The sequence below is a fragment of the Thunnus albacares genome, chromosome 8 (genome assembly GCF_914725855.1).
Source record: "Thunnus albacares chromosome 8, fThuAlb1.1, whole genome shotgun sequence".
Lineage (NCBI taxonomy): Eukaryota > Metazoa > Chordata > Actinopteri > Scombriformes > Scombridae > Thunnus > Thunnus albacares.
In genome coordinates, this window is record NC_058113.1 from 7,333,881 (window position 1) to 7,359,222 (window position 25,342).

General features: G+C 41.3%; 2 protein-coding genes across 5 annotated transcripts in view; both read left to right on the plus strand.

Moving 5' to 3' along the window:
* LOC122986849 (neuroendocrine convertase 1-like) overlaps positions 1-12,526 on the plus strand; it is a 184,924-nt gene extending 172,398 nt beyond the window's left edge. For 3 of the 4 annotated variants that reach the window (XM_044358290.1, XM_044358289.1, XM_044358291.1), the window contains 3 exons: positions 7,370-7,533; positions 11,139-11,210; positions 11,752-12,526. In XM_044358290.1, the coding sequence (XP_044214225.1) occupies positions 7,370-7,533; positions 11,139-11,210; positions 11,752-12,003 (488 nt within the window). In that variant the 3' untranslated portion in view covers positions 12,004-12,526. Of the gene's footprint in view, positions 1-7,369; positions 7,534-8,218; positions 8,632-11,138; positions 11,211-11,751 lie in introns of those variants that run through there. The other variant, XM_044358292.1, reaches the window with a different exon arrangement.
* A 6,870-nt stretch (positions 12,527-19,396) lies between these two features.
* On the plus strand, positions 19,397-21,341 carry pou3f2b (POU class 3 homeobox 2b). The gene has a single exon (XM_044359403.1). It carries the CDS (start codon positions 19,548-19,550, stop codon positions 20,832-20,834), a length of 1,287 nt encoding a protein of 428 aa, XP_044215338.1. The 5' UTR covers positions 19,397-19,547; the 3' UTR covers positions 20,835-21,341.
* Positions 21,342-25,342: the final 4,001 nt, after the last annotated feature.

A 25,342-nucleotide genomic window follows, 5' to 3' on the forward strand; every position in this document is an offset into this window, starting at 1 on the left:
TTGCTGTTAAAGTTAGGAAATTTTACAGATGGATTTATTTTACAATATTTTTACATTAAACCTGGATTTTACTTTCGTGGAAACTAGAGTACAAAGAAGGCAGGTAAACATGAAAGTACTCCAGCTTTCTAGAAACCTGGAAAGTGATGGAAAAGTTGTGGAATTTCACCTAAGGGCCACAGTGGGAACCCTCTCTCTCTCTCTCTCTCTCTCTCTCTCTCTCTCTCTCTCTCTCTCTCTCTCTCTCTCTCTCTCTCTCTCTCTCTCTCTCTCTCTCTCTCTCTCTCTCTCTGTGTGTGTGTGTGTGTGTGTGTGTGTCTTGCTCTGTTGCTCTCTCGTCTCTTTCTGTCAAGATGCTGATCTCTCTGTTGAGAAATCAATGGCTCTCCCCCTCCTCCTCTCCTTCTCTTCCATCCATCCATGTATCCCTCTCCGTGCTCCTGGATCTAACCCAAGTTCAAGCTGTTAGTCAATCTGCTGTCCACACACACACACACACACACACACACACACACACACAAAACTCATTCACAGTGTTGATACTCTTCAATCTTATCCCCAATGACATCATTCTGTAGTAGTTTGCCTCACTGTGCTCTGAACTTCACCTGCAGTCATGACTTCTTGATTGTAATTTCTGGACAATCTCCTGTTGTGTGCAGAAAATATATGAATGCTGTTTGGAGATTTTCATGTTATGTTTGTAGGGAATACTTAGATATTTCAGGAAATACACTTATTTGCTTTCTTAGCAAGAGTTATATGAGAAGACTGTAACCACTCTCTAGTATATGCTGAATATGAAGCTACCACCAGCAGGTGGTTAGCTTAGCTTAACTTAGCATAAAAACTGGAAGCAGGGGGAAACAGTTTTGTACACATTAAATAAACAAAATATAACATCTTAATTAGTGAGCTTTAGCGGTGCATCTTGTTACCTTAATTTGTTACCTTTGGACAAAGCCAGGCCAGGCTAGATGTTTCCTGGTTTTCAGTATTTATGCTAAGCTTGCCGTCTCCTGGCTTTAGCTTCATATTTAGCATACAGACAGAGCTGTCAACTTTCACACATTGACTGTGAGACTCTTGCAATTGACACTTGTCACACACTCTCATGCCACATGTCCATTTTCAAAACAAATTCATGAATGATAATGTTGTGGTGCGAAAAGAGGACACAAAGAGGACAGCGCATGGACAGATAAGACAGAGCAGCACAGTGCAACAGCAGTGGGGGAAAGCAAGAAATATATACAAATATATTGTATTGTAATTTATTCCCACGCATGCTGCTCATAGTAATCTCAGTAAGTGGCTTTTCGGACAGCGGCACAGCGTCTCTTTTAGGAGTGGAGCTGAACCTGAATACGGTATTAAGCACAAATGGTGGGTTTTTACGAATATTTATTTCGTAAAAATATTTTTAACAGTTCGCAGGTCGGGACTTGGTTACATTGCTGTCTCTGTCTCTCTCCTCTGCTCCGCTGTCTGTCTCTGCTTCAAGGATGTAGATACAGCTGCAGGTCTGTGGGTGTAACAGAGCTCAGCTTTGGTGAAGTGGTCAGTGCAGATGCCTGTGCTCTGGGAGGCTGGGGTTTGAGTCCTGGTGTGGGAGCCCTCCTTTACAAAATAGTTTATTGAAGAACACTTATTTTAACACTTTAATATCCTAAAATTAGAAGTGTAATAAAAACAAAAACAGGATTGTTACACCTATTTCCACTTTTATTCAAATACAAATACAAATAATTTTGCTGCCTCAACAAATACAAATACTGGGCTCTCTGCACATCCCTCGTCTCTTCAGTAGTAGTAGTAGTCCTTGTTCAATACACCCTGTTATCTTTAAATCATATTTGATCAGTCTCCTACACAAAGCTGCCAGATGTAGCCATGTACAGTATAATATGGATATGATATGTAGTCACCCCAACATTGCACCTGTATGTGATTGTTGAACAGGATATTCCAAATCCATGAGCATTAATCTTCTGCTATAACAGCCTCCATTACTCCGGGAGGGCTCTCCACAAGATTTTGGAACCTGGCTGCAGGAATTTGCTCTTGTTAAGCCACAGGAGAATTAGACACTGATGTTGGGTGATAAGGCTTCACAGTTGGTGTTAAAATTCAGCCCAAAGATGTGGGATGGGGTTGAGGTCAGGATTATGAACGGGCCAGTCAAGTTCCAGACCAAACTGAGAAAACCATTTCATTATGGACCTGGCTTTGTGTGCGGGGGTACTGTCATATTGAAACAAGAAAGAGCCTTCCCTGAACTGCTGGGGAAAATTGGAAGCACACTACTGTCTAAAAAATTACTGAATGCTTTAGCAGTAAGATGTTTTTACTGGAGTGATTTAATGATTTCTGTCCTGTTTCCAGTTACCTATGTGATTATTATAGACCATGCACACATGTGGGATCGGTGGGAGTAGAAATGACCAAGCAAATGATGTACACTGATTTTTTTGTGACCGCCTGTGTCCTCTGTTAAAGCCCATGCACCTCTGTGTAAACTCAGTTTATTAGGTACACAGCTATAATTAATGCAGTCAGCCCTGCAATGAATCCTACCTCATGAAGGTTATAATCTTAAAACTGGTTTAGAGAGATATTTGCCCAACCTATGTTTTTTTATCAATGAGATAAAATATTAGAAACAACTCTCAGTATGAGGCAATATTATTTAGCAGCAACACAAAGCTCGGCCTCCAAAGTGACCATAAGGTTTCAACACAAACTGAACATTAAAACCTTCATGAGGGTAGGATTTATTGCTGGGCTGCAGGGAAATTCTGGATAGAATTACAAATATTTATGACATCCAAAAAAAAAAATATCAGGAACAAGGCGACTAATTTGGGGACTATCATGAAAACATAATGATGTTACTCTTTTGTCGTACTGTAACACTTGAAATAATACATGATAAAGCACTCGGGACAGTGTAAAATGGCAAGTAATTGATTTTAGCGTCTCATCTCAAAACCCTGAAGCATCTACATCACAGCTGACTTCTTTGTAGATGTGTAATTTTCAAAGACAAAACCGGTCACATACAATTTTAGACATTTAAAACTAAAAATATACTTATGCTTACACTAAAATATAGAATATTGCTTTAACTGGACAGAAACTGTGATACTTATGATGTTGGTTATGCTGTAGGGAACATGTTTGCAAATCAGAAATCCACTTATATTCTACTCTGCCAACATCCTCCGTGTCTGTTTTATGCCAGTTACCCTGCAGTGAGTTACCACATGGTGAGCTTTACACTCATGATGTGTAGGATGAAGCTCCAGCTCTGTTGTCTTTTGTGATCCAGCCTTGTCCATGTGTGTGTGTGTGTGTGTGTGTGTGTGTGTTTGCATGCGTGTGTTCCCGCCTCTGTATGCGTGCTTACCCCCGCGTGTGTTTGTTTGGTGGCTGTGCGGCAAGTGAAGGTAAATTGCTGTGATTATGTGGCAGTAATTGAACAGGGACGGTGTGTTTAATTGAGTTGTTGTTTCCTGACGTTTCTCTGTAGTAGCAGGAGCCGCCGCACTGACAGGTGCCTCGTCTCGCCTCACAGAGATGAGAGTTTTTTTTATTTTTTATACCGCCACATAGGCTTTGTTGTGTCTTTTTTAGCCGTGTTTCTGTGTGTTTTGGCTTAATGGTGTTTGTTTGGCTGAAGGATATGTGTGGGTTTTACTGCTGCGGCAGGTAGAGGAAAGAGTGAGAGGTGGTTGACAGTGAGGTTTGTGAGATGGCTCTCTGAGCTCTGACAAGTTATATACATAATGTTTAAGGAGATTTATAATTTTGCATTAATGTGTCTTTGTGTGTTTCTAACTGTCTCTCATACTGCGTATGTGTGTGTGTGGGGGCTTAGCCTACTTACATGCATATATGTGTGTCCTTGTGTAAGAAAAGAAAGAGATTGCACATATATTCTTATGTGTTTGCTACATGTGTGTGAATTTGTATGCAGAATATATGTATACGTGTGTTTGTTGCATATGTGTGTCATGAGTGAGTGTGTGTGCATGTGGCTCTATCTGATCTGCCTCCTGGGCTCTATGGCCCAAATCAAATGGTAGGAAACATCAATTTCACCATCCCATCTCCTCCCCCCTCACCTCCTCTCTCCTCGTCTAATTTCTTTTCTATTCTTGCTCTCCTCCCCTCCAGCTCCTCTCCTCCATCTCTCCTTCCCTCTTCGGTGTCTTGCTTTCTGTGGAGGTGTGATTATGTTCCTCCTCTGAGCACCAGTGATCTGAGGGCTCTGTGTGTGTGTGTGGCTATATGTATGTGTACTTGTGTGTGTGTTTGGTGACTGGTTGGTGATCTGAGCAGCCCGGCGCTGGGTATTGTGAGGCGTAATTCACGGACGACGTCTCCAGATGAATGCCTCCATTCACAATTACAGCCTCTCCATTAGCTGCAGCCCTCACCGCCTTGTTGTTGTCTTTTCTTCCTTCTCTGCAAAAAAAAAAAAGAAGAAAAAGCAATTAAAGCAGGACAAAAACAAGCTAGAACACAAACGGTGTACCTGGAAATAGAAAAAAAAACAGCAAGGGGAGCAGTTGTGGGAGTGTGAGTGGGGCGAAGATTCTTCAGTCTGGGTTCACATTATCTGTGTTTTACTCTCTAGAAAAGTCCCTTGGAACTATTTGAACATTGATGCACAAATGCAATCTCCTCTTGGAGATTCACACAACTACTCAATGTCGGATATTGGCTGTCCAATGCAGTTCCATCCTTGAAGGGGACCTATTATGCTTTTCCTTATTTGCAGTCATATATATAATGTTACAATGTCGGATGTTCAAGCGCATGTAGAAGTAATCCCTGTGAGCAAAAAGCACTGGCTTTAGACTGCTCTTAACACTCGGTTTTCAATGTTTTTTTCTACTTTCAGCCCGAGCCGACGTCGGCTTGTGACAAATGTCTTGATATGGTCATCTGCTCTACGCACAGTGCGCAAGTTCACTGCTCTGCTCCGTTAACATGATGGCGTTTTTCCATTGTTTTGGGGTTAGTCAGGCTGAGCCATGACTCAAGTGTAGCTGGCACGCTGTGAGTGTTTTTCCATTACACAGCAGGGCAAAGTAAAATAAGTAGTTTACCTGTTGGAGGTGTGCTGGTTGTCTGCAGCTGTTCATCAAACACCATCATCACTGTGGCTGTTTGTGCTTGTACTATTCCTTCCTACATTATTTCTAACTGATCTACTGAACAAAGAGATCCAAATATCTCCATATCTTGTTGTGTCAACTGTTTTTTAGCGCTGCTAATGAATCTCTGCTAATTCAGTGACAAACACGTTTAATTTCCTGAAATTTCTTCACAATAAAAGTCTCCTTTTATTTAGTCATTTAAAAGCTTTTAATATGAAGCAGTAAAGCAGGAAATGTACAGTTTTCATCAGCAGTAACTTAACATGACTGATATGGCTGCCCCTCGGCACGCTTCCAGAAAGCTGGCCAATCAGAACACAGTGGGCTCATCAGGAGGGGGGCCTTAAAGAGACAGGAGCTAATACTGCCTGTTAGGGACAGAGGCTGAACTGAGGGGCTGGATAAAGGGCCAGTATAAGATAAATATGGAGGTTTTTTTAACTATGAATCATGCAAAGCTACTCTAGTGAAGTCCGAGAATAAAAATATTGAGCTGGAAATGTACATAATATGTCCCCTTTAAATTTTTTCACAAGCTTAGAAAGTTAAAGAAACCCTGGGGCTGCTGTTCTTGAAGTGGCTAGTTTGTTAGAACTTTAACTTATGGTTAAGGTAAGAAAAAAAAGTTATTTCTGTTTTTTTTTTTTTCTTTTTTCACACCCACAGTATCACAGGTTGTGTGAACACAAAGAGGGATTGTCTGCATCTCTTCAAGTAACTTTTGTATAAAGATATATAAAACTAGAAAGGCTGAATGTAAATGGCATTATTAAACACATTTAATATGATCAAAATGTTTCATCACACAACTTTCTTCATCAAAATATTTAATTTTCCTAAATAAATAATGTAATAAATTGCACTGTAATCTAGGGATTTTGATTGATTTCATTTCATATTTTTCACAGATTGAACAGTGTGTTTTTGCAAAAAGAAATCATATTGGCTCGAATGTTAGATAACCCTGATTATAAGATGTACAAGTAAAATATGAAATATTTCCTGTAAAACATAAGTGCTCTTGGAAGCAGTCAAAATGATTTTCTCTTACAGTTTTTCAGACTGTTTGAGCTCCCCATTGTGTTTCTGCAGTCGATGTCAGAAGAGGTTTTCGACTCATTTTCGCTCGTCAGGAATTAATTTTCTCCTTGGCAGTAAAACATGTTACGTGAGCCAACTCCCGTAGGTTGAACTGGGCTTCCTGAACACTTTCAGGGCTCACTAACTCTAAAAGACACACTATAAACGAACTTGAAGAAACTCACTAGCCTAGCAACAAGGCTGCAAACAACCCATAATGCGACACTCTTTCCCATTCAAAATGAATATCTTATGTTGTTAATAATATGTAATTCTCTAGTCTTTGAATATAATGCAACCCAAACTTTTTCAAACACAGTTTCCAGGAAAACATATTGTCTCATATTCGAGTCAATACGGTATTTTTAGAATGATTTTTAGAATTCATTCTGATTCCCCCTCCACTCAAAAATGTGTTTTTCTTCTTGTTCTTTCAAGAAAGTTTCTCTGTGCTCACCTTTAATCTGAGTTTAAGGCATGTACCTACGAGCATGATTTGTGACATCACAACTAGTTTGGAGGCTAATCCTGCTCCAATAGGCAACTTTCCTAGGAGTTCTTCAGTAGGGAAACTGAAGCCTCCAGTGCACATACACTGAGAATGGACTTTAGAGTGGAGAAGGAGACATCTTGAATCCAGCAGTTAAAATTTTTGAAATAAAAAATATTTGCATATTCATAGATTCTGGATTTTTCAATGAGGGAGACGGAGAAGATGCCATTTTAAGGATTTTAACATATATTTTTTTGTGGAAAAACCATATCAGACACACATTATTCAAAGCAGAGTATTTTTATGTCTTAAAACATGTCTGGAGGAGATCTTTGAGTACTGTATAAAATAGTAAAACCTTAGTAAATACTAACACATTCAAGGGTTTTGAGACAACTCTAACATGACATGTTTTATATTCTTTAATTTTTATCTTGTCTTTTACTTACTCCAGCCAAGTTGATGTATAAAGACACTTAAGTTCCATGTCATGAAGCATTGGCAGCATTTAAAACATTTGTGCAAAAATTGACTTGACATTTGGATAGAAACGTAGCTACTGAGGCAGACAGTGCCAGCAATGCTTTGACAGTACATCTATGGTTTTTGTGGGTTTTTTTTACTTCAGAGGGTCCCCTGCAGAGCATTGTGTCCATGGGGTCGCGTCACCCTATCCCTCACATTGAGCCAAGGGACCGTTACCCCCCTCTGGACCTGATTGAATGGGTCTACCGAATGGAGAGAGACAGGAAGGTGCGGGCTGCTGATATCACCACCTCAGCCAGACACAAGGTACTGTACACAGAGCGGGAACACACACATTTCACACATCACACACGCAGTGATTTACTATTCCAATAAATCACTGGTGCCGCCTAATTTCCTATGGATTTCAATTTCCCCCTGGACATATCTGCATTGATCAACTTCACGTGTAAGGATGTGCCAGGCGTCGCTCACTGTGACACTGAGGAATGGCTCACAGATCTTTGCCATACGTGTGTGGTGTGTGTGTGTTGGTGTGTGTGTGTGTGTGTGTGTGTTGGGGGATGGGGGGGGGTGGGGGTACAACAGTGGGATTTGTGCACAGGCAGCATTTCTGTTCAACACAGTCATCACCATCGAGGCTTTAGGATACAAATCCTTGAGTCTGAGTAATAACATCTGAAAATGTCAGAATCATACAGACAGAGATAGGGATCAGACAGTTGAATCAGGACTTGAGATATTGTTATTCTGATCATATCTGCTCATACACTGAGTCTAGGCCTGATTATGAGGAACAATTAAATATCATTCTAGCTTCTCCAACAGTTGTTACTGCAGGAAAAAAAAAAGACCTGGATAAAACTCTCCTTTGAAATTAGAGGACATTTTTTGGTCTACTTAATCATCTTTCAGCACAGTGAAACAAAAATAATTCTCTTTCAGACTCAGCATTATCCTCTCATCTGTGTCCTTTACGCTGCATTATCAGGCCCATTACAGCCCTGACAGAAGTATGCCGCTGGACGACAGGTTGCTCTGTTTGTTGCTGCTCAACATGTCCTTGCAGGGGTACACGGTCCTCGGGCCTGTAGATGAGTTTTGAGCCGGTGTTAGGAGGCAACGACGAGGCCTGACAACGTCTTTACCCTGAGTTCCTCCCCTAGAGGCAGATCTGAATGGATCGTAGAGGCAAAGAGGAGAAATAAATTGGAGAAAAGGATAAATCGATGCTTGGCGGAGAAGCAAACAGACCTTCCAACCCCCGGCCCAGACACACACACGCACAAATACACACACACATGTACCACGGTGTGGCTTTTTTTCCTTGGGCTGTATTGGATTGGTATGCAGAGCTGAGGAGAGAGACGCTCAGAAAAAGACTTGGCCTACAAATGATGTCCTTTGTCTGATCCATTAGGTTGGGGGGGGGGTTGGTGGGTGGATGGGGAGGGTCGTCCCACGGAGACGGTGGAAGGGCTGGGAAACAAACATCTCTCTCTGTGAGCCTCTCTCTCTCTCTCTCTGACTCTCTCTCTCACACACACACAGCTTCTCATCTAAGGGAGAAGAGAGAGATCAGCTCCAGGAAAAGCTGGTTGTCATCTGTTTTTGTTGATGAGCTAGAGAACAGAAAGGATATAGGTGTGTGTGATTTTATTGCTTGAGTGTACGCAAAATCTGTCAATCTGAAGCTTCTAATCTGGAAGACATTAAAGGATCATTCCAGTTTATCACAACTTGGGTCTTATTTTTGTAGTTGTGGTCGTCATTCCTGAGGGTAATAATAACGCTGTACTTTCCAAGTTAATTGCTGCGATCTGGGAATACGATGACATCACTAAAAACATGAGCAGAGACAGTCCTTTGCGTCACTGGGTCTCATGCAAGAACATTTTCTTATTTTTATCCTCAATCTCTCTTACTTTTTTAGTGGGGATTGCTCATACAGGTGTTCCATGTCGGGTGCAACAGAAGGAACTCTTGGACATTGTTTTCTATTGAATTCTGTAGTTTCTGATCATGCCAGAAGATCCATGTCAATTCCCTCTAAAAAAAAACAATAATTTGTTGCTGAACCTCCCACTAAACTGTCTGTGCATAACGCACATCACACTGATACAAGGAACAGAATGTTACATTGTGTTTTACTATAATCTTAGCCTCATTAGTGGGCTGGCTGCAGGGATGGCGATGTCAGTCCACCACTTAGGTCCAGACCTAAATATCTCAACAACTACTGGGTAGATTGCCATAAAATTTGGTTCAGACATTCACGTTCCCTTTAGAATTAATTTCAGTGACTTTTCATCTTCCACCACCAGCAGCTCATTTTTTATTTGTTAAATACTTTGGTTTATGATAAAATGCCTGCAAAACTAATGATGTTCTCATCAGCCTCAGCTTTACTTTGTATTTAGTGCCAATTAGAAAATGCTAGCATGCTAACATGCTAACTAAAATGGTGGACATGGTAAACATCAGCATTTTAGCGTCCTCGTTGTGAACATGCTAGCGTGCATATGGCTCAAAGCGCCTCTGTGTCTAAGTACAACCTCACAGAGCCGCTAGCATGTCTGTAGACTATTGGTCTCTAAACTGTAAACTCATTCAAATTAGGACATCATGGTTCTTAAGGGTTTGTACCCCTGAGGAGACAGGCCTGGAGAGAAACGCTTGAGAAAAGTTTTTGTAAATCCTTCCTACTTGCCATTAAGATCTTATCTGTTAGTATAAGTGGTTCTTTCATGAGGCCCACCATTGAGTTTACCAGACCAACTTTAGCCTCAAAACAGATTTTGAAGATGCTGTCAAATCTGAATTTCAGCCCTGCTCCAGTTATTTAAACTCAGGTTTTTTGCTCCATCACTGCTCACCCTGTCTACACTCCACCACACTATTTCTACTCCTCCTGTTGCAGAGACATACACTATTTTCAGCTCTTCACCAGCACCAGCATCCAACGCCATTTATTTTAGCTTGGGAGTTCTCTTTTCGCTCCATGTCTTTTTATAGTTTTATCGTTCATACTGTACTCCCCACCGTGCTTCTATTTTCATGAATGCTGTGAGAAATAATTGAAAGCGCCGTGTACGGTGCCGTCTGTTGCAGCGCTCCCTGTTCCTCATGCCTTGTAAATACTGTATCACTGAAACCCCCGCTGTAAGCTGCCGGCTCGGGATTCCTCACAACTCTGAGACGTCAACACTCATTGAAAACTTGAGCCAAGATCAAATCTTCACCAGAGCCTGAACGTCGCTTTCATGGACAGAGACAGTTTTTGATTGATTTCAAATTCAGCTGTTTGTCCTTGTGTTTTTCCTTGAGAAAACATAGTCGAACCAGATTTCTCTGAACAGAGAAGTCAGTGTTTTTTTTTTTCAATCATAACATCCATAAGGAGGGGGGAAATGATGTGAAAGGAGTCACAACCCCTGCTGCAAGTGGTGCTGGTGTGAAGTGCGACAGACGGAGGGCCTCAAGGAGTCTTAACAAGAACAAATAATGCAAGACAACCAACTTTAAATAAAATCATGGCTTATTAGAATTAGATCAAAGGGGCACTCTGCTGATTTTACCCAGAAAGGTCAGTTTAATGGCCACTGGGAGCACTGCTCATTCTGTGAAAACAGTTGTATAATGTTTTCTGTGGCTCTGGAGGAGCTTTCAAAAGCCTGAAAAAAACAATCCTGATGATGTCATCAGGTTTGGGGGTGGAGACTTAAAATTGTGTTTTTGAAAGCCGGCTGTACAAACTGAGGGCATGGAGTTTGAAAGATGAGGAAATATACCAGGTGAGTAGGCAGCTCTAACAAAAACTGCTAGTGGCTGCATTATGGGAAATGTAGTATCCTGTGTTTTGGAGTTTTGATACTTTGTCTTTAACACAAACCATCTCTTCCATTAACCAGAAGTTGAAGACTCCGAAAGTCAGAGCGTTGGATAATCACACCATCAACAAGCCCTTGAAGTTGGCTTTTCAGGTAAGCTGCAGCACCACACTGATTGTTTCTGTACTGTTCGTCTGTATTTTAAGGATGTTAATGACTGTCTAAGGATTTTATGCATGATTAAATATTTGGAAAAGATGAAGCTGAAATGATTTTGTGAATCAGATAAATGTGTGTTTTCATGCTAGGAACATGCCTTTTAAACCCATTTGACCACCAAAATGCTTGTTTTTCTTATTGGACAAGTGGTTGCTTGTAGAGCTGAGACGATTCACTGATTACTCGATGGACAGAAAACTAATCAGCAACTATTTTGATAATCAATTAATTGTTTAGGTCCTTTTTCTACAGAACTAAGCGTTGATGGGTTTTGGTTGAACAAAAGCAACTTAAAGTTTTCACCTTGGGTTTTAGGAAATGCATTTTCACACTATTCTGACATTAATAGACAAAATTATTCCTTGATTAATAGAGAAAATAACTGGAACTTACAGCCCTTGTTGCTCTTACTGTACACTTCTACATTTAGCTCTTGTAGAGTGTTCTCATGTCATATTACTACTATATCCAACAGTTACATCAGGCAGATGGGCAGAGGTCCTCCGCAGGATCAAGACCTGCTGCTGCGAAGGAGCTTCACAAATCAAATATCGTCAGTGACAATGTGGACGAGCAGATGTGGTCCTTACCATGGAAGAGACTCCAGTATTTCGTCAGGGATGTGAGGAACGTGCAACAGTTAGACTCTTCAGATCCAGGAGAACCACCGAACAGAGAGGCAGGGCAGCAGGTACAGAACCGAAGAAGAAAAAAGACAGATGGTTAAATAAAGACTGTTATTTTCCACAGTGCAGCAAACCAACTGATCATGATTCAATTCCATGTACAGTACTTTGACTGTGTGGCCTCGGTGTCAGCAGAGATTATTTATTGTGGATTCCTAACTTGGCTTTAAAACTCAATCATTCTCCCACCTACAGAAACACATACAAACAGAAATCATTCCCAGAAACAAATAGTTTCAGGAACGGGTCTCAGCACTCTCCTCCCCTGCTCGCTTTCCTCCAGAAGTTGCAAAGGTTACTGAAAGATATGTTTGTCTTTTTCCACTTCATTGAAGGGTGAATTCAGCTCAGCGCAATAAGAAATGGATTACCCATTCATTAAAGGGGCTGTGTCACTCCTCATTGAGTTGGACAAATAGCAAATTAATTTCTAGCCGCCTAATTTCTCTCTGTTCTCCACTGAATTTCCGATAACATCAAATTACCGATCACAGCCATGTGAACTCCCTCAACTTTTTAGCAATTCATTAAAAATGTGCCACAAAGGAGATGCTACGGAGGAAATGCTCTTCCTTGTTTTTTCTTGCTGCATGCTTCCTTTACCAGCACAACACTGTATACAAACAGAAACCAATTCATGTGTCTCATTCAAATTAGGATATTGGAAACACCAGAAACCGTTACATAAACTGTTGGAAAAAAGTTACTTTGTTGTCATTACAGAATTGACTGGAAACTTTCACTTTCAGTGCGTCTCAAAGCCTCACTTCAGTGTGGAAACTAAGATGTAAGAGTAATAGCAGCTTTTTCCCAGTCAAGTGCAGGTCTGTAGGTAGTGGTGTTTTGTAAAGTAGCAGTAGTGTATTGACAGGGCAGTATTGATGTTTCAATTAGAGCAGCGTTACGTAGTGCCGCAGCATGGTAACACGGTGCGTCTCCTGCCATCTGCTCTGCCTCCACGTCTGACGAACGAGGCACGTGGGGCTAATCGAGCCGCACATGAGCGATGGGACCGCGAGATCTATGACACACACACACACACACACACACACACACACACACACACACCCTATACGCACGTCCTTATGCAGAAAAATGGGGGGAAGGACGAGAGAGAGCTCCTCAGCCCTGCTGTTTAAACAGCCTTCAGAAAGCCTGTGATTCCTCCCCTTCTCCCCTCACATGTGCCACAGGAGCAGCCAGCGGGGTTATTTCTCTGACAAGGAACAGGCAAAACATACCAGATGCACGAGTTAAAATTCTTCAAAAGCTCATCTGACGCAAAGACAAAAAAGAGAGCTGCTTCTGCCAGGTTTTCCCGTGCTGGGACGGTCTGAAATAACAGCGTGCATTATGCCTGGCATTATTGCCTGCCAAACCACACGAATCAAAGACCTCATTGTGTGGATTACCTCGTTAATCTGTTGATGCCATTGAGTAGTATTGCAGGTGTTAATGTGCCAGTTTTTTTTTTTTTTTCTTCTCTCTCTCTCTTCTCTTATTGGGGAGGTGTAGCGTTAGGTTGGTAATCTGCTTTAAATGCTTTCTGGGGAATGAGACACGCTGAAACGCAGCCAAGAGAACTGTGCTATCGTGAAGAGCTTTCTCTTAATACAGCACACAGAGGGGACTGACTGAGGCTGCGGCGCTGATGCCAACGGGGATGAGCTAGTGAGCTACACGCCCCACGCCACTTGTTGAAATGCATGACTGTATGAATAATGAAAGAGGGAAAGGAAAGTGATATTGCTAAAGCAGTCCCACAATGACATCCATCACAGAAATGCCTCATTGCTCTTCTTCTTCTTCTTCTTCTGTTTCCTCCCTGCAAAAAAAAAAAAAACTGCGAGTTGCGTCTCTTTGGAGGAGCAAACCACAGCTCAGCTCAGCTCTGTGCCTGCCTGAGCTGATAGACTTTAGAGGTGAACTCCTAAACCAGACAGAGAGAGAAAGAGAGAGCGATAAAGAGACAGAAAGGGAGAAAGGCAAGAGGGAAAGGGACAGAAAGAGAGGTAATCCTCCCTTTTTTTTCTGCTCCCCGGGGTGGTCTCTTCATCCAGGGCCTCAAAGAGGGACAGAATACACCTCCCCGCTACAATGGAGGGGACCCACAGGGGCCGTTGCTATCTGTGTGTGTGTGTGTGTATGTGTGTGTGTGTGTGTGTGTGTGTGTGTGTGTGTGTGTGTGTATGGTGGGGGTGCAGCTTTAAGCAGGCCTTTGAGTGGCCTAATTGCATTGGAATACAGCAGTCTGAGAGCTGGCTCAGATCACGGCGGGCTGCTGGAGGGGTTAGCGCCCGCACCTCGACAGCCACACTCAGCAAAAGAGCTCCGGCACAATGCATACAATTAATGCTCTCCCTCTCGTTAACTCTCTCCCCACTTTTTGTCCTCTTCTTCTTTTCTCTCATTCTCCTCCTTCTCACCCCATATCTTAGTCCCTCTCTCCTCCCTCGTCCCCCACCCTCCCCCCCCCCCCACACCCCCGCCCTCCACTCCCTCCCTCCCGCCCCAGTATGTCGTCATCACCCACTGTATTAATCCGCCCATACAGCCTGTCAATCTCCCTCTCTTTGATGCACACAGCAATTACAGTACGGATGAAAGGCGTGGGTCGGCTCCCGTTATGTAAGACTTGCCTTAGCAAGAATTATTGATATCTGAACAGCTAATCTGAAATAAAACCTCAACAACATGACATCTCTGTTATCACTTTGCTCTTACTTTACAATCCACAGTGTAACTAAGCAAACTTGTATTGCTTTAACTCAGGTTATCTTTTGTTTGGAAGATTGTTCACAATATATTAAAGGCCGTTGGTTCAATTATTTTGATTTTGAATTGTTTATCTTCATTAGCGAGTCAAACAAGTCAAAGTTGTGACAGAGGGAAGATTCACACCACATTTAGTCATGAGTGTTCCTTAAATAATGAGACTGTAGTCAACCAAAAATGTTTTTTATGTTGTTAAAGTTGCCAAAGATCTTATTGTTAATTTGAAATAGTCCAGATATCATAATAGTATCTAATAGGGAAATATATATACAGTTAGAGCTGAAAAGATGAGACAGTTAATTGATTAGTCGATAGAACATTTATTTGCAACATGTGATAATCAATTAAAAATGTCAAACATTTTCTGGTTCCAGTTTCTCAAATGTGAAAATTTTGCAGTTTTTCTTCAACTTCTTGAATAGTGAACTGAATATCTTTTGGTTTTGGATTCTTGGTTAAATATATGCTCTTGGGCTCTGGGACACTGTGACAAGGATTTTCCTGACATTTTACAGACCCAACAATTAATAAATTAATTGAGAAAATAATTGATGAATGAATAAATAATGAAAATAATTATTAGTTGCGGCTCTATTCATATAGCATCACCTCTGTAAGTTATTACAGACAACATATATCTCCCCCCTACAGTAGACAGTGGACAGTTCATTATATCATCATCAGTTCATTATACAGTCAGACACACAGACAGATCCCAGCCTCTCTGCTCCAGTATGGACTACACTGTCCTTGCCTTTAGTGGACTGTGTGTGTGGAACAATCAATGATTTTAAAAACATATCATATTTAACCGGCCCCTCCTTTGATTTTCTTTATTACACGAGCCGTGTCTTAATAAAATCTAATTATTTCCGCTCACAGGAGGCTTTCTGGTGAGCTGATGTATGGGGAGACAGTCGCCTAATTAGAGCGTTAGAAATTGAATCTTTACAGCACACGGGTCATATAATTATCCTACTGTTAATTTAACGCTTACATTCTCTGCTGTTCATTTTTATTCCCTTAAATGTAGTTTGGCAGCGGCCCTCAGTGCTCAGCAATGTTTTTTTCTACTGTATAAGAGGAGGCAGCATGGCCCCTAACATTGGCCCCTCTGAGTGATTGAATAACTAAGGACCCTGCAGTCCAAATAACAAGGCTCGCATCATTTATGCATTGTTAAGCCATGTAATTGAAACGAGCCATAGTTTGCATATTACACCATTAAAATAATGTGCTTTGCGTTTCTCCCAACACGACTATTTAAGCCTGTGTGGCGATGTGGTAATTCCTTGAATTACAGCCTAATTACCACAATGTTCTTTTGATTTGGCCGATTTCAATGTTACGCCACAATAATGTTCAATATTACCAGAATGAATTACTGAACCGTGCCTGGAAACTTTTCCTCGTATGACTTAAATCCTGGCGGCTTCATGTGCTGTCAGTGCAACTGGATTCACATCCATAAAGAATTATTAGCCTATGAAATGAGATACATTAAAGGCCCAATCAGTAATACTTAATTGAAGAGCTTGAGTTATACAGGGAAAATGAGCATTGTGTGTGTTTCTCTACTGATCATCATAGGCCTGATTTATATCACTGTTTGCTAATATTACTGATGTAAACAGACCAACAACATCAGAAAACATTACAGACGTATAATTACTGTTGTCTACTGTTTGTCCTCACAATAAAAGACTTGACTGTTAATTACAAGTGATAGCAATTTCCAATCTTGTGTTTAACACTTTGGTACATTTGTGTTGCATTAATAAAATAAAAGCATTTTATATAAAATGTGATGACCCTACAGTTATCTTAAGTATTACATTTTATTTTTGGTTTTATTCATGTTTGTTAGCAACATCAGCCTTTGTTTGGCCACTAAACAGCATCAAGACAAAAAGAAAAGTTGTAGCACAACTCACATCACTGAATAAAATCTAAATCCAATCCAGCTCATATAAAGCAGAGAACATTTTGTAATTAGCACTCGCCCTTTGTTGCAGGCCCCTGTATTGTTCACAGACTTCAGTCTGTACACATGACATGTGTCCCACTGTGAACTTTTTGAATAAATTAACATGGCAAAGAATGATTTGTGTACATTTAAGTGTTTCCTCTGCACAAAAATATGTGCTGTTCACAGTTTGAATATTTTTTTGGGGGTGAAAATATTTCTTTGATAATTGCTTTTTTTATTGCCTTTTAATTTAACTGCTAGGTCCAAGTTATTAAATAAAATGTGTAATTACAGTTTCAGTCATTTGCATAGTTTAGCAGTTATAAATTGTGGATATTGAAGAAATGTCTGCATTGATTTATAGGTTTAATTTGTGGCCAGTATGTATCACTTTATTTCTGCTGGATTGAATTGTTATATAGGCCATAGACCAACCAAAAGTGCTTTTTAATTGCATATATACAGTGGGAATTATTAATGCCTTCTAATATTTGATATTGAGGGACTGCCTCAGAAGTTAGAGAGTTGACGCATACTTTCTGTAAAGAAAAATCTTTATTTTTGAAGTTTTGTTTGTCATTTTTTTTCATACAGTTTGCTTTATCTGGCTGGAGTGTGAGGAGCAGCTTTGAGGACAGACATAATCTCTCTCATCTTTTTCAGTTTTTCTACCCCTTTCTCTCTCAGGGCCCTGTGCTCTTTACTCCTCCCTCCTTTATCCCTGTGAAGGCTTTGTCCCCGCACCAGAGAGCCTCTCTAAATAGAGGCCTTTAGATAGTCCAGGAACAGGAGGGGGGGGGGTGGTGGGGGGGAGGAGAGAAGCAGCGACACGGCTGCTGTTGTTTCATTTACCTCTCCCTATGGCAACCAGCAGCGGTCGGCCAGGAATGTCCCCTCTCTGGACAAAGTCCTGGTCCCTGAAGCTGACACCGGGGGGACGACAGCTGGGACGGGACGGAAACCTGCCCTCCCTGCCCTGGACTGGAGGCCTGAGTCTGGACTTAATCCGCATCTTCACTTCACTGGATGATGAGCAGCCAGAGAAGCTTTTCACACACTATTAAACTCTAAAATAGTTATATATAAGACCTGAAAATGATTTCTAAGTCTCTTTTGGTGATGGAGTCTGGAAGGCTCTCAAGGTACTACGCTCTAATGGTCCCACATAGATCCTTTAAAATGCTGTAAGCAACCATTTCGGAGCACATGAAATGCTCCAAACTAGATTTATTAAAGAAGCATTTTGGGAGATGTATGGCTTATATTTGTGTAAGAAAAAACAACTTTTAAGTCAATAAAGCCATATATAGACCCTCAACTTCAATCCAGGGACCCTCCTTGTTTCTATGTGTAGCCACTCCTACCGAGACAGGCTTGTTAATTCACTTTATAGCCTAGCTGGACACAAAAGTTGATTTGTTGACTTTATGGGCTGTTAAAAGTTTTCAAGTCAAGACATTTGAAAGAATTCCACATTTACGAGACTTAACTAGGAAAAAATGTACTTACTTTAACAAACATGAATTAGTGCTTGAAAAAGTGCAGATGATTCTGTCATTAATAGCACTGATTTTTCAAAGATTCACACACATTGACAGGAACATTAAGGACTTTAGTTTGATGCCAGCAAAGTGTCAGTTTTTCAAATGACAAATATCTTAATTTTTAATCAACTATAAAACTTTAAATGTTTTAAAGATCAGGTGCATAAAGGAGGGGAAGTGGAGTTCATTAAATGAAGTTCAGCAGAGTCCTCTTAATCCAGTTTATTAACGTCTTCCTACAAGAAGGATTTTTTTGTTAACAAAATCAATTTAATGAAAGTGTGTCTGCTTTTTTTTTCCTTTGCCGAATATCTCGATTTAGAAAACAAACTATTCATTTTATAGATCGATATCTCTTCCCTGCACTATGCCTTAAAACACAGATCTTTATCAGGGAGCTTTATAGAACAGTAGGCGTTTTATCTGCAGTTATCTCAGCATGCCTGTTGTTTTTAAAACCGGTTTGAATAATTTATATTTCTACATCTATCTGTTTTGTTCATTTCGCCAGTAAATCAGTTTAATCGCAAAGTTTAATTCATGTTATCTTAACTTTAAATTAATGGTTGATAGATGATAATAATAATAATAATAATAATAATGATAATAATAATAATGATTATCAATACTTTGAGGAAAAAATGCCACACATTCACATAACACTGCACAAATAGCACAGACTGATTAATATGCACATATCTCCAACGTCTTAGCAGACATGTTGCAACACTGCAGCACTCAGAAGACCTTAAACTGCATTTTTCCTTTCAAATCGGTCTGGTATATATTCTGTTATATTATGCATATGCAGATTAGACAAATATGCATCTAAAATGTCAAATGAAATCTATCTGTTGCAGTTTAAAAGTTAACATCCGCTAAACAAATCAGGACGTTGCACACACGTTTCAGTAACATTTAATATGATAAATGTGTGCAGAATTACAGTCAATTAACAACCAATTTAAAGTCTACCTCATTAAACAATTGTACAGTCTAGATAACAGAGCTTCTGCATTAATCTTTCCAACAGAAGAAATCCTGGTCTGGTGGAAGTAGCCTACCTACAGCCTGAGTCTTGATACAACATGATTATCAAAGTAAATCAACTGTATCTTACAGTTGCACTGCTGATCCCGGTGCTCCGTCTCCCCATGCTGCACTCCGGCTCTCCGCTTCCACGGGAGCCTCAACTCGCACCTTTCTAACAAAGAGGGTAGTGTTTGTGGAGACTTCCCTGCAGCCAATCACCGCGCCGTTGCCCCTAGTTACCACGTCCATCATCCTCTCGCGTCCAATGAGAGGCGGGGGCGGGGCGGAGTCCAGGTGCGCCTCGGCGTCCACTTGGCAGAGCGCCTGGGAGCCGCCTGTAGGCAGGAGAGGATCTGTCAAATGCGAGGTTCCTTTAATAAGAGCGACCAGTCCGGCTCCGAGAGTCATGGCGACCGCAGCGTCTAACCACTATAACATCCTCACCTCCAGCGCATCCATCGTGCACTCGGAGCCCGGCAGCATGCAGCAAGCCACGGCGTACCGGGACGCGCAGAGCCTGTTGCAGAGCGACTACCCGCTGCAGAGCAACAGCCACACGCTCAGCCACGCACACCAGTGGATCACGGCGCTGTCCCACGGAGAGGGAGCCCCGTGGTCCTCCAGCCCGCTCGGCGCAGAGCAGGACATCAAACCCGCGGTGCAGGGCGCCCGGGACGAGATGCACAACTCCAGCAGCAACCTGCAGCACCAATCACGGCCGCCTCACCTGGTGCACCAGACGCACGGGAACCACCACGACGGCCGGGCGTGGAGAACCACCACCGCGGCGCACATACCGAGCATGGCGACGACGAACGGCCAAAGCCTTATTTACTCTCAGCCGGGCTTCAGCGTTAACGGGCTGATCCCGGGCAGCGGACAGGGGATGCACCACCACAACCTAAGAGACAGTCATGACGACCACCACAGCCCGCACCTCAGCGAACACGGCCACCCGCCGTCCCAGCATCAGCACCAGCACCGGCCGCAGAGCCACCACGACCACTCGGACGAGGATACGCCGACCTCGGACGACCTGGAGCAGTTCGCCAAGCAGTTCAAACAGCGGAGGATCAAGCTGGGCTTCACGCAGGCGGACGTGGGACTCGCCCTGGGGACCCTGTACGGAAATGTGTTTTCCCAGACCACCATATGCAGGTTTGAGGCCCTGCAGCTCAGCTTCAAAAACATGTGCAAGCTGAAGCCTCTGTTGAACAAGTGGCTGGAGGAGGCGGACTCCACCTCGGGCAGCCCGACCAGCCTGGACAAAATCGCTGCGCAGGGGAGGAAAAGGAAAAAACGGACTTCAATCGAGGTAAGCGTAAAGGGAGCTTTGGAGAGCCATTTTTTGAAGTGCCCTAAACCGGCAGCGTCGGAAATAATCGGCCTGGCGGACAGTCTGCACCTGGAGAAAGAAGTGGTGAGGGTTTGGTTTTGTAACAGGAGACAGAAGGAGAAACGCATGACCCCTCCAGGAGGAGCTCTGCCGGGGAGCGAGGATGTGTACGGGGACACGCCGCCGCATCACGGGGTCCAGACCCCGGTCCAATGAACTCTACTGGACCGCTCCTCCAGGACTTGTTTATCCTTTTTATTTATCCCCAAGGTTATATATAAATCACTGGACTATGAAACGATATAGTGGGTGTTTTATGTATAATAGATTGCAGTGAGTACTTACACAATATCTGCAGTGAATATCTGAGAAATGGAAAGTGAGAGAGGGGAGGACAGGACATTTTTTTCCCTCTCCCAGAGCTAAAGGAACATAAGCCTGTGTTGTGTTCTCCGAGGATATATGCCCACCACTGTGACTCCAGTCGACGCAGTTTCAAGGTGTAGCCCCTATTGTGTATTGAAATTATACTTGAGGTTAAAAAAACAGAGGGAGGGGAAAAGGAGGGTACCCGGTTTTAGACGGAAAGCATCGATTCTTAGCTGAATGGTTTCCATTCGCCACTTTTATATCAAATCCAACACGTTTTTTCCTGTGCGTAAAAAGGAAAGTTAAGGCAAAGGCGTTTAGTTTTGTAGCTCTAAATTGTGCGTCCAGCAGTGATGGGCATGTGGGTGGTGAAGCGGGGGAGGTGGGGGTGGGGGGTCATAGGAGCTGCGTTAATGGAGTAAACTGGAGGCCAGTAAAGGCTGCAGCCCAGTCCAGTGGAGTCCAGCTGAGGGTGAGCATCGCCTGAGTCCCATCTGTCAGCCAGGCAGCACAGAGCCGCTTTACATTCACTTCACTGCTGGGAAACTGCAGGCCATTCATCTTATTTATTCTCTGATAACCGAGGTCAAGATTTAGTTGTTAAAGCAAACACAGATATCGTATATTATTATTATTATTATTATCATTATTATTATTGTTATTATTATTATTATTATTATTATTACATATGTGCAACTCACTGGCTAAACTCTTCAATAACTGGCCTGAGTGGCAGTGATGTGGTAGCCTTTATTTAAAAAGTGAGTCAACTATGACCTCTATCATAACAGCAGTCTAAACATTATATTTTCATAAAACAAGCGTTAAATAACCCCCCCTCCTCCCACCCCTTCAGCTCCAGTAAGGGCTCCGTGGCGATTGATTGGATTATCTGGCACTTTTCCACAACAGGATGGGCTATAGATATCTACAAAAACTATATGTCACCAACTCTCACAGAACATTTGGATCCACTTTTGTAAATATTGTATAACTTTAAAAGTCATGACTTTGGCTTCATCCCTGTTTTTTTTTTTGTTTTTGTTTTTTTTTTTTTTTTAATTTTTTTAAAAAAATTCTTCACTGGGGCACTTTTTTTGGATTGATGTTTTCAAAAACAAACAGGTTGAGTTTTTAAAATCCAGTTTTCATTCATAGCCTACCTACTGCCTTGTGTTTGTGTGCTATTTAACGTTCATTTTGTTGCCGAAAATATGCTCGTTTACCGTTTAATCAATTTTTTTTGTGGCGCTTTTTATTTCGAGTCTAAAGATGTTTTTTTTAATTAATGTGAAGTCAGTTTGATTTGTTTAAATTGTCTGATGAGTTCTGTTTTGCCATTTGATGTCCTCTCTGACATTACATTAGACTGATTTTCCAATCAAATATCGGCTGTTATGCTTTAAGGACTAAATTCAAATGAATCGATAATAGTGGTTTAGAGGATTGTCTACAAAATAAATCAGACTCAGAGAGGCCAAAAGCAACAGATAAGCATCATAATCAGTGAGTTTGAAAGGAATAATAATAACAATAATAATAATAATGATGATAATAATAATAATAATAATAATAATAATAATAATAATAATAACAATAAGGCCTTTAAATTTGTTCCCAAAACATATTTTAGTGGCATTCCAAAAATTACAGCATATGATCAAAATTATTATTATTATTATTATCATTATTATCATTATTATTATTGTTCACAAGGTGTTATTTTCATTTGTTTGCGAGGTCGTTGCCATGCATTTCATTTCAGCCATTTTGTTCATCTTCGTCTATGTTGCTTTATTATTGGGGGGGGAAATTTGCTCGTAGACATTTAATTTTATTTTTCAGTTTTCTTATTGAGATTGTAATTTATTCTCTGATGGCTTTTATAGATGAGACAGAGCGGGAAATATATATGGGACTGGCAGCGGGAAGGCTTTGTATTGTAGGGGAGAGAGATATTTTTGATTTGACTCTTGGAGCGGGATTGCCACAGCCTGGACCGTCACAGCTAAATGTATATAGACCTACATCTTCTCTCCGTAGCTCGCTTTTTGTTGTATGCAAAGACACATAATCCAGGGACTTGTTTTTTTTTGTTTGTTTTTTGTTTTTTTTTCCTCTCATGTGGAAACAGCTTTTTTTTCTCCCCTTCTGAATTTTGTTTCTCCTCCAGAAAACAACAAACAGAAACAACCATGGCATTAAAATCTTTTCCTCAGTAGCTTTAATGAATCGATCCAACTCATAATTCACTGGAAATACAAGTTGTGGGATGTAGACCTGTAGCAATCCGAACGCTGTTTTGTTTTGTTTTGTTTTGCTTGTTAAACCAGTCTCTTTTTGGGGGGGGGGGGGGGGGGGAGGGAGGGGGGAGGGAGTGGGGGGTATAGGCTATGTCATATTCACTGGATGAACTTGGGGTAGATAAAAACAGAGGTGATAAATGCCTGTAGGTGTTTCATCACTTGACAACATGAACAACTTGCACATTTTTAAATAATGGGGTTGATATTAAACAGCTTTTTTCCAATGTCGAGGCTAAATGTATTTTTCTTTTAATTCAACAAAGCAGGATGCAGCTGTAGTGAGCTTGTTATCTGCTACACAACTGTGGTGGTAAAAAAAAAAAAAAAAAAAAGAAAAGAAGATATGCTTCTTGCTTTGAGCCCATTGGTTTGGATGGAATTAATGGCTGAGAGAAAATCAGGCTTGATGAATGGAAGATTGTGAGCCGATGATGTGTTGTTTCTGCCTCAGGCTGCTTTTAAAAAGGACTGGCATCGGCTGGGAAACCACAGCTTCCATCTAGGGTTCAATTAGGGTTCGCAAAGTGGGGGTCCGAGCACCAATAGTGGTCCTTAGGAGGGCTGCAAGGGGTCCGACATACGGTAATATTGGTTTTATTGCTATTTTATTTGGTTTTATTTCTCTGTTACGCTCACAGTAAATAGAAACCATCTACAAATCGTCTCACATGGGTTTTAAAAAACCAAGATTATTAGCTTGTTTTAATATTGTAACCCTTAAAATCCAGAATGTTGTTTTTTTATTTAGTGTTGAGGCAAAAAAAAAAAACCCAAAAACAAATTCTGTTATATTTTTCCACTTCAGAAAACATCTTGCGTCACTTGTTCTGACAAGATGGAGCTCATAAAACCGAAAATCAGTAAAACAACACGAATATTGAACGCATCATGTGCTGTGGGATTCAAATTACTTTTTAAAAACAAAATTCACACACAGGGTTTAATTTGCACCTTTAAAAGCAAAGTTCAATGGATAAAAAAATGCTCCTCGCCCCTAAAGAGAAAAATCCATCATATTTCTGCAGGGACTTCAATGACAGTGATAGTGACAGTGGTGACCCTGATGGTGTTTTTCCATTCCATGTGCTGTGTAATTTTTCTGTAATCTTCCCACAGGAATCAGTGGTGTCACATCGCGCGAGAATCTCTCTAAATTCATTACAACTTGGAGCTGACAGCCAAAATACAAAGTTGGTATTTTCCTGCCACTTCCTGCTCGACTATAAACACGTGTCGCCCTCACTGGTCGTCATAATAAGATTAATTACAATCTTATTCTTCATCATTTAACCAGTCGAGCTGCCATTCTCTGGTCTGATGTTTACTGCGGTGCTGAGTGTGAAAAGATGAGCTGAAAGTGACACACACACACACACACACGCCTCAGCATTAAGCGAACGACGGGGATCGATTGGGAATCGATAGCTGATCGGTCATTGATGGCGCAGACCAATTAACCAGATCAAAAACAAAATGGCAGGTCTCCTTAATTTCATTTATCCGCCTTTAACTAGGTGCTGCGATGGATCAGATCCTGTAGGGACTTAAAAGAGTGATTATTCAGCCTGATCTGTACTTACACATGCATTGATTTATTTATTTATTTTTGAGAAAAATAAGGTTTTGCACAAAATATTATTCAACGCTCTCATAAAACGTAACGTCTTCCTCTTGTGAAAAATGAACCTTAATATTTCTCTAATAAGGACCAGAGTCAGTGCTGCTGTTTCTTATTCAAAAGTGACTTTTTAATGACCTCAGTGGACTTGATGGTATTTTTCAATCTATGGCAACATGGTTAAATGGGACAATAAGGACAGTGGATGTTATTCCTCTGCAGTACAGTAGGTGTAACAGATTACATCCACACAGTGGAACAGTATCATGTCCACATGCTGTTTTGTTGGTGCAGGTAAAAAAAAAAAAAAAATTAAAAAAAAGCTGCCACTTGGATGCCTGGCATGAAATGACCCCCGGATATAAAGCCCTGTGTGATCTTTGAAGTAGACTTTCTGGAGCCCAGTAATAAAAAAAAGTGCGCCCTCGTGC

Bases quoted from the DNA above. Each gene is read 5' to 3' on its own strand.
- pou3f2b (XM_044359403.1), top strand. From the start codon at position 19,548: ATGAGAGGCGGGGGCGGGGCGGAGTCCAGGTGCGCCTCGGCGTCCACT.